The following is a 12991-nucleotide window of genomic DNA, read 5'->3' on the forward strand; positions in this document are numbered from 1 at the left end:
GCATCCTAAGACAGTGCCACGTTTGAAGTCACTGAGCTCTTCAGTACAACTCATTGTACTGCCATGCAATTTGAATGAACGAGGTCATCAAAGTCAGAACTTTCTGGCAAAACATACAAGACTTTTTTCATCTAGGTTTATTATCAGTTTCTATTACTAAGTCTAACAGTGTATATATAAACACATTTTACTTATTTTATTTTGATTTTTAACAAAGAATCTTTTCACAGAAGTCAGAAGCCAGAAGTGAAGAACGTCCAAAAGAATGACCATTATTTCTCCTTCTATTGGACAGACTTCACTTTGGGCTTATGTGGCAACACTAATCCTGTTCCACTGAAAATATCCCTCACCAGCAGTAGACATATAATTTGGAATTATGACAAAGAAACAGTAGTATAAAGTTTTTAAAAGTACATATAAACAAAACCCTGCACCATCTTTTTTCCACTTGCCTACGTTCAGTGCTTACAATGGAGAATTTGATGATTCAAAGTAGGATGGCTCATAGGGGTTTTTAGAAAATGAACAAGTCAGACACATTTAGCTTAGAAACTATAGCGGGGCAGATCAAGTTGTGACTTATGACTTCTTTTTGCCATTTGTATGCAATATTCACTGTTTATAAGTTCATATGTGCCAAAAAGTGATGTTTTGCAAATCTTCTCCTTTAAATCTACACTGTATAATTATTCTAAACACAATATAATTGATAACAACTGTTTCCAAATGTTTGAACTGCAGTGTAGAGACTTACACTAGGGCATTATATTCATTTCTTGTTTGTTAGTCTTCCTTTAAAAATAAAATTGCTTTTAGCTGTTATGAATAATGACCAGATTACATAATAAATTCTTTAAAATAAAGGTTCTGAATGGTTCCTGGATTGGATGTATGGTTCCAGGAGGAAACTGTGTGTGGAGGTTGTCCACACTAACACTTCATTTACAAGAATGTCTTCAAGGAACATCCACTGCAACATTCTTTAAGAAACCAAAAGTGGTTTTTCTATGGCATCAATTCAAAGAATCTTTTGTGTCCCTCTTATTTATTACAGGTGTATTTTTAAGTATTCGAGCAGAAACCTAAAGGTTTCACAAACTTCTTCTGTGTTGACTCATTCACACCAAGCTGACACGTGCCACTGGTGTTGATTTTGAACGCAGAGCCAAAATGGTTTGGCTTCAAGCCTTTGTTGTGCCACCCCAAATGTGTTAAAGGCCTTCTTAGAGCAAATGGTTACTTGAAGTACTCTGGAACCACAAAGCAAAAAAGAAGTGGTAGGATAAATGCTCAGACAGCACATATCTAACTGTAACAACTGACGGTTTTTAATATTCCATTTTCTTTTAAAGTTTCACTCCAAGTTTGAAACGAGCTATAACTGATACAGGAAGTACAAGAGCCATAGAGATGATTATTTGTCTGAGAGTCACAAAATTCTTCTTAATGGTACTTGAACTTAAAAATCATCAACAGTCCTACCACTATACAGTCATAAAAAAGTTTAGGTGCAAAGGTTTTGGCATCCCTGGTCAAATCGCAAGTGAAAATAAGTTAATACATCCTCTACAAGTGCACAATTGCTGCTTATTTGCTGAACATATTGGGGAAATATTAATATATATAAAATGAGGCCTGTGCAAAAGATGTCACTGACTTGCTTTCACTTAGAAATTCACCAAAACATGTCATTTGTCCAGGGGTGTTCGAACTTCTACATACGACTGTACACTTCTTCAAATTTCAGTACAAGTCAAAAAGGATTATACATGAAATACATTCAGAAATTTAGAATCATTGCTTTCAATACTATAAAACCAATTTGCAGCAAAATGTATAAAATGACTCTAATATGCGAGTCCTGTGCAATTCCCTGCATTCATAGTTAACAGAAAACTAAGAAAGAGAAAAGAATGATCAACAGAGCTGTACATAATTTTATAATAACTGAGAAAGCAGCACAACATTGAGAATAAAGTTATAATAAGGTTAACATAAAGAATGGCTTGTATTTGAAAAGAGATGAACAAATGCTGCAGTAGATAACATCACAAACATTACTGTAAATGGGTAATTACAGTCTGCTGTTTATCATTTCATAGCTTTCAGTTTTTACCTTTTCAATTTCATATTGAATACAGTATGTAAAAAAACATTTTGTCTTGTTTATGATATTTTAAAATGAAACTGTACAAGTTATTATTGTGTATAAAACAACAAAATGCAGTGTTCCCTAGACAGTGGCGTCTCCCCAAGTATACTGACAACCACCACAGTATATTTTGTCCCATTTCAAAAAATTCCAAAATATTTTATATTTAGGCATGAACAAGGGCACATTTCATGTAACATGAGATGCTTGTGCTTTTATTCCAAGAAATACACACATTATTTGGACACTCAATTAAGAAAAAAGAATACTGAAAGGTGTGTGTGTGTGTACATATTTATATGACTGAGTGATTCCAAGGTTTTAAACAGCAATGCATGTTGTTGAATGTTAAGAGAAACAGAAGCCAATGAAAAAGACTTCCGTTTAATAACTTTACTGCCATCTTGTGGAATATTTTCATAGAAGCTGCAGCCTCTGTCAACTAACGGAAGAATGATGGGCTCACTGGAGAGAAGTGAATGTACCACCTTAAAGATTAGACAGGTAGGGAAAACTCTGCTTCATATTTCAGACAAAAAAAGTAGAACATTCACAACATCAAAACAGAGAGTTCACATTACTTATTAAAATAAAAAAAGAAAAAGGAAAAAAATAATAGCTGTCAAAACACAAATTTACAGTTTTGTTTCACTCCGAGAGTCACTTCAGGTCTTCACATCTCCATGTAGGCCAGTTGTGCTGCTGAATGAACACACAGTGCAGGACCTTTTAAAAACATAAAATGCAGCTGGGCTAGACTGGTTTTGTATTTGCTACTGAGGACTGTGGTTAAAACCACATACAGCAATCATCAACTCAGCTATCAAAACAAAAGGGCAATAAAACATGAGGATAGATAGTAAGTGGGGTCTGTCCTTCATAGAAACCATGAAAGCAGATGGGTGCCTTACTTTCCAAATCGTTTCTCACATTTACTATTCAAATAAAAAAGAATCTTTACTTGGACATACGGAATAAGATCGACACTTTCAAAATGACTAACAGACTTAAAGAAAGGGAGGGGGATTACCCACACGAACGTATGCAGACAAACACATTACCCACATGCTCAACACACTGTGGCTTCTACTCCGACAGCACAAACGCTAACAGACAAAGCCGATTAACTACTGTGTTTGAATTTCACAGGTGCACAATATGCCAAACACTATGACGACGTCTGAGTAGATGTCTCAACTCTCTGAAATGTTTCATAACTATTTTAAAGATTACTGTCAAAGTTAGCTTCCTCTTAAGGCTTAAGGCGTTAGCCCATATCCTTTTCATGTCCACTGAAGAAGTTTGAATGGTTTTATGTACCAAAAAAAGCCATAACTCATTTAAAACATGACCATTTTCCATTCTCTCATAGAGCCTCAGAATTAAACAAGCTGTTTCTTTAAGAGTGATATAAGTAAATGGCCTCTGTTCAGATTGGCAGCCCTGAACTGTGCTCCATTAAAAAGCATTCCAGGCTGAAACACTCCTTATAACTTCAGTGTGAATGGGTGGGGCTCAACTGCTGCAGGCTGATTAGGTGGATATATGTAAATGCATTCCTTTTTGTAATAAAACAAAAACACTGAATTAAAAACAAGCAGTTTTTGTGGCTTTATTTCTGTTTATGGACTGTATGTACTGGGGTGAACTGTACATTTTGCAGCTTTAACAAATGTTTACATGCTAAATCAATCTTTTATTTAAAAAATCCTATCCTATGCTTTTTCCTTGAGAACTCCCAGCTACTTCACATTTCTGTCCTATGCCAGCAATCAGTATATACTAAGTTGCTAGTTTATTAGGTAGGGCATCTTAGGAGAAGAAGCCCCCTAAGGTATTATGCCCTCCCCATTTATTTTTTCTCCTGATGATTTAATCTAATGCCAATGCCAAATCTAATCTTGACACACTTACAAAATTACTATGGTCTAATTTAATCTGAAATTTCATCTGGATGACTGCATTCCAGGGATATACTGCCCCAGAAACTTTCTGAGGTCAGATAATAGTGACATATGCATTTATATTAAGTTATACATGGCAAGTTTTTATTATTAAATTATGAAAGGGTTGTAGAAAGAGCAGTAGATTTGGATTTGTCGCTTTCTTTTCAAATGAAAACACCAAATATTTAATTTAGTAAGATTTACATCATAAAGACTCAAAGTTGTTTACTGGAGTTTTACTGACTTAATATAACAATCGTTAGAACCAGGCAACATTTTAGCTGTTTTAGCTGGAAATTAGATGTTCACACCTGATTTATTTTATGTCTAAAAATCATTTGCACTACAGATGCTGTAAATGCATTTCCATTGCAGGAGGTTTTAAACACTGCATACTTTTTGTTGGTGTATTTAATACACTGGATATTTTTGTTGGGAAGACTATTCTCTGCCCAGCAGTGACACCAAGGTATGTAAAAACCAAAGCAGCACTGCTGTGACTGACAAACTAATATCAGTGTAACACCCCCTAACATGCCACTACCATGTTGGTGTCACTGCTGTGCTGAAGTATTAATCAGTGGTGGTCTCATGGTCGTGGTTTTCTTCTGATATACAGGCTGAGGAGGGTTGATTAATTGTGCAGAAACAAATGGGCTCCAGTCAGTAATTGCAAACCTACAAAGTGCACCTATTCTGTATGTGTTTCTGATAAGATGGCCAGTGATTGTAGGTACAAGGTTTTTCCTCATTTTCTTGAAATAAAAGATTTTAATGTTGTGTGTAAACAATATACTGTTTACTCCCCAGTTTGTAGAGTCCATATGCTCCAAAACTGAATTCATCATTTCTGTGAGGTGACGAAAACCAACACATTTACATACATCTGCCTACCGGGCCTATAGCGGTTTAGCTCCACCCATTCATGCTGACATTATAAGGAGTTTCCCAGCCGAGACTTCCTTTTGAACAAGCCGCAATACAGGGCAGAGATACAACAGAGATCATTGACATATATTATTCTTAAAGGCACAGCATTAAAAACTGTCTGTTTAATTCTAACCGATAAAAAGAGGTTGGAAAATGGTCATGTGAAAATAAATCATGATGTGTTTGGTACATAAAACCACAAAAATGATGTAAGTGGACACTGGGAGAAAAAAATGATACATGATAAATGTCAGATGTGGGCCTTGGGTTAGTTTTGGCAGTAGTTTTGGAACAATGAACACACTAACACAAGCTCACCTGTGTACTGCCTATCCTCCTTACTCAGGTGTGCTTTCTCCAGAGGATACAGGAGGGGAACCATGTTGTGAGGGGTCAGATTTCTGTAGCACTCAATGAGCTCATCCAGGGACTGAAACCACTGTGGCTTCTCTCTGTTGATAGTCTTCAAAGATTGAAAAAAGGTGAGAGGAGTGCTTAAATCTTTCATGAAACAAACTCAAATGGCATTCTCTGTAAAAAGATTCTGAAAGACCAAAACAGCAATTGAGACCTGGGCTGAGATATACAGTGCAGTGCAAAAACAAGAAACCGAACATCATTTACCTAATTTCTAGTCAAAACAGCCATTACGTACAGGTTTTTTCATGAGATATGTCTGGGGTGATTAGACAGAAGGTAATTCACTTGTATAGGGAAAGGAAAAAACATATATACATACATAAAGTTTGTGGACATGCTTTTTAATTAGTGAATTCATCTGCATTAAGGTGCACTCACTGCTGACACAGGAATTCAAAGGCACACAGCTTGTATAGTCTCTCTAGAAAAGCACTGACAATAAAACAGGATGTTCTGGAGCATGAGCCTAAGGTCACCAAGTCCAATGCCAAGTGTAGGCTAGAGGGGTATGAAGCCCCTCCAGCATTGAGCTGTGGAGCAGTGAAACTGTGTTCTCTAGAGTGATGGAGCACCAATCAATACCTTTGGGATAAGCTGGAGTGGCGTTTGTGATCCAGAACTAATCATCCAACATCAATACCTGATCTCACTAGTGCTCCCGCCTCTGAATGCAATCAAATCCTCACAGCAGTGTTCCATCATAGCGTAAAGCCTTCCCCAAGATTAGAGACAGTTACTACAGCAGAGGGGGACAAACTTTTTAATACTCTTGATTTTGGAAGAAACATTGGATGAGCAGGTGTTCACAAACTTTTGACCATATAGTGTGCATGTGTACCTATATCTAAATGTAAGTATACACAATGCTGTGAAAAAGTAACTGCCCCCTTAGCAACTAAAGCATCCATGAACCAAATTCAATTGAATAATGTAAACATCAGTTAAACAGAACCTGTCTGGCAATGTGAAACAGACTAGAAGGTCTCAAAAAGCAGCACATGACACCACATTCTAAAGAGATTCAAATACAGATGCAAAACAAAGTCACTGCAGTCTACCAGCAGCCTGGAAATACAAAGCCAATACAAATACAAAGCCATTGCTGAGGCTCTGGGACGCCAGTGAACCACAGTGAGAGCCATTATCCAGACTGGGGTCCCATTACATCTGACGTAAAGCTAACATCGCATTCATCCGACATAAAAACGATTATACCAACAGGGAAACATAGTGGTGGTAGTGTGATGGGGCAGCTTTGCTTCTGCCAGACCTGGACAACTTGTCATGAGTGATGGGACCATGAATTCTGCTCTCTATCAGAAATTCCTGAAGGAGAATGTCCGCCTGTCAGTTTGTGACCTAAAGCTCAGGCATAGTTGGGTTATGCAGCGGGACAATGATCCAAAGCACACAAGCAAGTCCACCTCTGAATGGCCTAAAAGAAACAAAATTAAGGTTCTGGAGGAACTGAGTCAAAGTCCTGACATGAATCCCATTGAGATGCTGTGGCAAGACCCTGAACAGGTTTCACTGAAAACCCTCAAAAGTAGCCAAATTAAAACAATTCTGCAAAGAGTGGGCCAGAATTCCTCAACAGTGATGTAAAAGACTCATTGCAAATGTTTGATTGCAGATATTACTGCCAAGGGTAGCACAACCAGTTATTAGTTTTTTTTTGTTCGTTTTTTTTTGCTTTGCTTTTTTATATTCAATAAATGTAATGATCATGTAAAAGCTGCATTTTTATTTACTCATGTTGTCTTATATTAAAATTAGTTGGATGAGCTGAACTATTTAAAGATGACAAATTAACAAAAACAGAAAAAGTGAGAAAAGGAAATGACAAAAAAATAAGAAAATTTGCAAATCAATCTAAGAAGCTGCTGTTGGTGTTCTCAGAACAGCTGAACGGCCCCCACCAGAGTTCAGACCTCAACATCACTGTATGTGTTCGGATTATCTGGATCATTAGAAGCAGAAAATGCAACCAACTTCTAAGACTGAACTGGAACATCATTCCTGCAGAATTCTTTAAAAAATTGAAAGCTGCCAAAAAGAATTGATGCTGTAATAAAGGCAAAGGGTGAGCACATGAAAAATATATGTATTTATTTGTTGAAGCTTCTGTTTAACGTCTGTTAAATATAAGTTTTCTTCTTTTTCCCTGATGTTGAAAATTAAACTCGTACTTAACGGCTGTTTTGACTGGAAATGAAATAAGTGAAGGGTGGTCTCTGACTACATTAATTGTAAAATCAAATATAGTATAATATTTTTGTCAGCAATCTTTGTTTAAAAAAATAATAAAACCTCAAACTCATTTTTTTGTTAAAAAATCGCGCAGCCTCAGTCTAAATCTGATCCTTGGCTTACACTATATTGGCAGGTAAGCAGAAATGACACTCATGAACAGCATCAAATTTAGAAAACACTCAAGACAACAAGAAAATGTAGACTTGCTAGCTTGCTAGCATAACATAGCTTGCTGCCATAATCGGTAGATAACTCTGTATATAAAATACTCTTGCCCTTCTCCATGTCTTGGTCTGTAACTTTTTGGACCAAATCTTGCTTGAAAAAGAAACTTCTTTTTCAGTGTGGGGGTTTCCCAATCTACTAAAAAATTCAGATCTCTGCTTAGTTCCTCCTTAACTTGAGCACACATCCTCTTTAATTCTATACACTAGGCCTGCATGTTTAATACACTCTTTATGTGTGTAAGGTCAGTGCAATGGCATGCTGACAGACCACACTTTCACAAACAACCACAGACATGAAAGAATAACTCCTTGGCTTTTTGTATCTGTAGTCTGTGACTCAAATACTCATACTGCGTGATCTCTCTGATAAGCTAATGTCAGTGTGGCCTCACAAGATAGTTATGTTATATTAATATAAGTTACGGCAAATTTCAACGAATTGTAACAGTAAAAATAAGGCAAAGAAATAACAAACAGTTTTGAAAACTGTTGAGGTTGTGCTTTAGAGTATGTAACTAAACTAATATAACAAATCAAATTTTACTTTACATAATGGAGACTGAATAGATGCTTTGAGTCATCTTAATGGATCCCTAAAACAAATCTGTAGAGAAAAGGTTTCCTGAAAGTAGGGGTGAGCAACATCATGATATTTTACCGTTAATGTGACAAACTGCTAACAATATGCTTTTCTAAGGATTGACTACTGCATGTTTCATTACAAAATAAGAAGAATACGTCTTTCTTGGATTAAGAACAATGCTGAATAAAAACCAGACATGCAACAGTGATGATGCATCATGTCTGACTTGTGAATTGTGAAAATGTCTTTAGGTATTATAAGCCATTTTTACCATATCACCAGCCCTACTTGAAAGCATTGTGGCCTTTTTATATACTTAAAAAGCTCCAGTCTGGTTAAAACTGCAAGTTCCAGAAGCACTGAAGGTTTTTTTATTATTATTATTATTATTATTATTATTATTATTTATTTTAATAATAAAGGTGTACTGTGCAAAAAAGTGTTCAAGTTTTAAATGTTTCAAATATTGTAAGTTCAGATAAACCTTTAAACTGTACTTCGTTTTATCTGTACAGTATCTGCAGTACGACTACAACCTTTCAAAGCTGAGGTTCTAAACAATTCATATGTAGGTTTCTGGGCCAGACATCAGTGCTGTTTCATTATATTACGCCAATATTCTGACAGAGCAGCTTTGAATGTGCGGAAACTGGGGTTTAGCCATTTCATCTTGATTTATCTCACAAATATGAACAATTTGAAATATGTAAAATCTCTGCCTTTAAGAAACCCCGCAGCACATCAGAGGAATCTGACCATCTATACAAAGAAAAAAAGAAAATGGACATCTGGACAGAAGACTTAAGTAGCCATATTAAGGTATAAACTACCTGAGAACACAGAAAATACATAAATGGCAATCATAATCAGACACTTAGTTTCACTTAGTTGAATTGGACTAACAGACTACTAGATTAATCTGGTTTCCAGACTTATAACACTGTAACACTCATAATAATAACACTGATGGTGGTCATACTATTGCCTTTATACATGAAATGTATCCACATGCTGTATTCAGTTTTCACTGTGTATCCACTTTTTAGATGGCTCAGTCCTTACAAATTTTCTCAGTGATAAAATGTGGAATATTCACATTTGTCTTAACATTGTCCAACAAACACTGCCCGCTTACCTCAGCAGCCCAGCCTTCAGATGAATGCTCAATCCTGTAAGTGTGGACAAATGGAGTTTTCCTTGGTGGAAAGAAACACATGTACGTTAAGTTACATTTGACTCACCGTTTTCATAATTCAAATGTATTTTCCACACAAAACTCTTTTCCACTGCATTTCAAAACCGAAATCCATGTGACTTTCTACTCTTACGATAAATCACACAGTTTCTCTTAAATGCTGTAACTGTGGTGGAGAAGCGAGGGATTTTAGCCGCTTAGGGTTGACTGGCGCGTCGAGAACTTTCTAAAAGGGAAAAAATACATTTCTTAATCATATTTTTCCTCGGTTAACGTCTAAGGCGGTTACAATATTTTAAAACAAATGTACTGTGATCTATCTTTCACATTTTGGAGTGAGGAGTATTTTTAGTTCTTCCCCAAAAGAGACCCAATCCCATGAAAACATGCTAGGTTTAATTTTACCTCACGCAGAGGCACAGAGCTCCAGGCACACTCTGGCTGTCTCTCAGGAGGAAGCTTCCATCTTTGCCATACTTTTCCAGCAAGCGCTCCGTGTCCTCTTTGCCGATTTGTCCGTAGTACATACATCCGAGCATTTTCGCCAAAGGGGGGAGATTCTTCTGCTGGATATCAGGGGGTCTTTTTTAGCGAATATGAGCTGAAGAAAGAGGCGTGGCAGAGAAAGCTGCACTTTCACACCGTTGACTTTGGCGAGCTGGTGGCAGAGCATGATTTACAAGAAAACGTCACGCCACAAACACGAGCAACAGTGTATGAAGAAGACCTCAGAATAAGGAACAGTCTGAATGAACTTACTGGAATACAGGGTCTGCAGGCCAAAGGCAAGAGCAAGGCCTCGTTTAAAAGACAAACTAGTCGGGTGTAAATAAGACATTGTTAAAAAAAAAAAAAGGTAATAGTTCTGGTTTAGGCAGCTTTAGGAATCAAATGCAGTACATGCCCGTGAGCTGTTGGGCCTTGTCCATTTTAGGCCATTAGACCATGACCTGATACCAACCTATTAAGAAAACACAGAATATCATTAGTGACTGCTGGACACCACCAGGAACAAGCAAAACCTTTTAAGTCTCCTTTAACATCTTTTGTCTTTGGGGTTAATTTCACTCTCTGGGAAATATCAAAGTTCTGGTGGGAGTTTTGTTTTCCCCTCCGCCATGTTGTGTGAAGTGTAAGTGGTTCTCACACTACTGCACTTGTGGTTATGTTAGGTTGGGGCCCTAAAGCTGAGGGAAGTTTTATTTGAACATTATAAAATTGCATGTTATATTGACCTCAATATCATGCAAAACAACCAAAACAAATGTGTGTAAAATGTGGGTATTTCTAACGTTTTATGTGGCTAAAACAGCCTGAGCTCAAATTGACCCCAAAGAACACCAGTGCATATAAAAATGTGTACAGTCCATTGAAATCATTTCAATATGTTAATTTTGTGTTTACCCAGTTCTCCCCACTAAATTAGGAAAAGTAAAAATTAAGCAAAAAATGATGTTGGCCATTTATTTAGAGCCATTAGACATTGAATGGACAATAGGAGAGCTAATGTTTTCTATTTTGTGAGCAGGGTGATGTCAGCCAGATTGTCCATTTATAATATTTTGACCCCATCTGACCTGACTGTGACACTCCACTGGCAAATGCAAGTTGCCTGCACCCAAACTGTTGGCAAATATAATATAAATGTATTTTTTTTTAAATTACAAGAAATAAATGGGGAACAAGCGTTGAAGGGTCTCAGCTGCGTGAGAGGCCCTGCCACAAGAAACGTTACACCCCTGCAAGCCACAATTGCAAACAAATCAAAACAGAAACCTCTCTCTCACCAGACTTTGCTTTTTTCTTGAGCAAAGTGTCACGCTGAGAATGGATGGGAAAAGCGTACAAGTGCTCCACAGGAAACACCAAGATGTTGACCAAAGTTCATAAGCTCATACGCTCTATCACGCAGTGTTTACTCTACTTCATGCACTCTAAGCAGTATAGCTTAGAGAGGCAACTTACAGGTTTTATTTGATTTCCCCAAAGTAATGTACCGAAAGAATATTAGTGTACTGACCATAATTTATTTGCACCACTGTCTGACCCCTCTTCATCCGTTAAAACTAGTCAGGCTGTTTTTTTACTCTGCCATTATGACTGATGATGTATGTACACTACCATTAAAAATGTTTTGGAATAACTTGTTATATTAGTTATTGCTGGTTTTCTTCAACATAACTAATACAATGTAGAATTAACTGTAATCTAGACACCAGAGGTATTTTAAAATGTCCTAATCAACATTTCATGTTTCTTGGGAAACCTCTTTCAAATACAAGGCGTTCTGGATATTAATTTCATTATAACTTCATTCTCAGTGTTATACAGCTCTCTTAGTCATTAAGGAATCAAATACAGCTCTGTTCATCATTCCAGACAAAATCTAACATTTCTTCAGTTTTTACAGCTTCCTACAATTCATATTAGAACAATTTTGTACAAATATCTTTAACAAAATATATTGTTGAAGACAGTGATCACAATCTTTTGAACAATAAATGAGCTCTGATTGGCTGTCTTGTACTGCATCTCCTTCAGAAAGCAGCCCAGGCAGAAACACTTCAGCGTGAATGGGCAGGGCTAAACTGCTGTAGGCTGAATAGGCCGATATGGCAGCGTCTTCCTGTCTCGTCTCTGCCTCCTGTCATCTCCTAGCCGTGTGGTCTTGATATGGTTTTTGTTTTGATTCCTGTCTCCTCCCTAGTCCCACCTTGTCATTAGGGATCCTACCTGTGTGTAGTCTGTTACCTCTCTTTTCCCAGCTGTTTCTAGTCTTCTTGTATAAGTAGACCTTGTTTCAGTGCTCCTTTGTCTATACTTACATCTTCCTTGATGTTTATGGCTGCTATTTGTTTACCGTTTGTTTTTGGATTGTTTCTATGTTCTTTGTATTATTTTGTTTTGCCTCCCTCTCATGCATATACACCGATCAGGCATAACATTTTGACCACCTCCTTGTTTCTACGCTCATTATCCATTTTATCAGCTCCACTTACTATAGAGGTGCACTTTGTAGTTCTACAGTTACAGACTGTAGTCCATCTGTTTCACTGCATACTTTGTTAGCCCTCTTTTACTCTGTTCTTCAGTGGTCAGGACCCCCATGGACCCTCACAGAGCAGGTACTATTTGGGTGGTGGATCATTCTCAGCACTGCAGTAACACTGACGTGGTGGTGGTGTGTTAGTGTGTGTTGCGCTGGTCTGAGTGGATCAGACACAGCAGTGCTGCTGGAGTTTTGAAACACCTCAGTGTCACTGCTCAACTGAAAATAGTCCA

General features: G+C 37.2%; 1 protein-coding gene across 3 annotated transcripts; it reads right to left on the reverse strand.

The window, feature by feature from the left end:
- Positions 1–2013: 2013 nt before the first annotated feature.
- On the reverse strand, positions 2014–10559 carry LOC118798109 (SH2 domain-containing protein 1A-like). 3 transcript variants are annotated; one of them, XM_036557458.1, is made up of 5 exons: positions 10469–10559; positions 10115–10367; positions 9650–9710; positions 5350–5494; positions 2014–2854 (listed from the first exon to the last, which is right to left on the reverse strand). In XM_036557458.1, the coding sequence occupies exons 2-5, from the start codon at positions 10246–10248 to the stop codon at positions 2829–2831; spliced, it is 366 nt and encodes a 121-aa protein (XP_036413351.1). In that variant the 5' UTR covers positions 10249–10367; positions 10469–10559; the 3' UTR covers positions 2014–2828. The 3 variants fall into 3 exon arrangements, with proteins under 3 accessions (XP_036413351.1, XP_036413350.1, XP_036413349.1); XM_036557457.1 differs by having other exon boundaries at positions 2014–2857; XM_036557456.1 differs by having other exon boundaries at positions 2014–2881.
- Between the last annotated feature and the right edge of the window lie 2432 nt (positions 10560–12991).

This window comes from Colossoma macropomum, unplaced genomic scaffold, assembly GCF_904425465.1.
Source record: "Colossoma macropomum unplaced genomic scaffold, Colossoma_macropomum, whole genome shotgun sequence".
Lineage (NCBI taxonomy): Eukaryota > Metazoa > Chordata > Actinopteri > Characiformes > Serrasalmidae > Colossoma > Colossoma macropomum.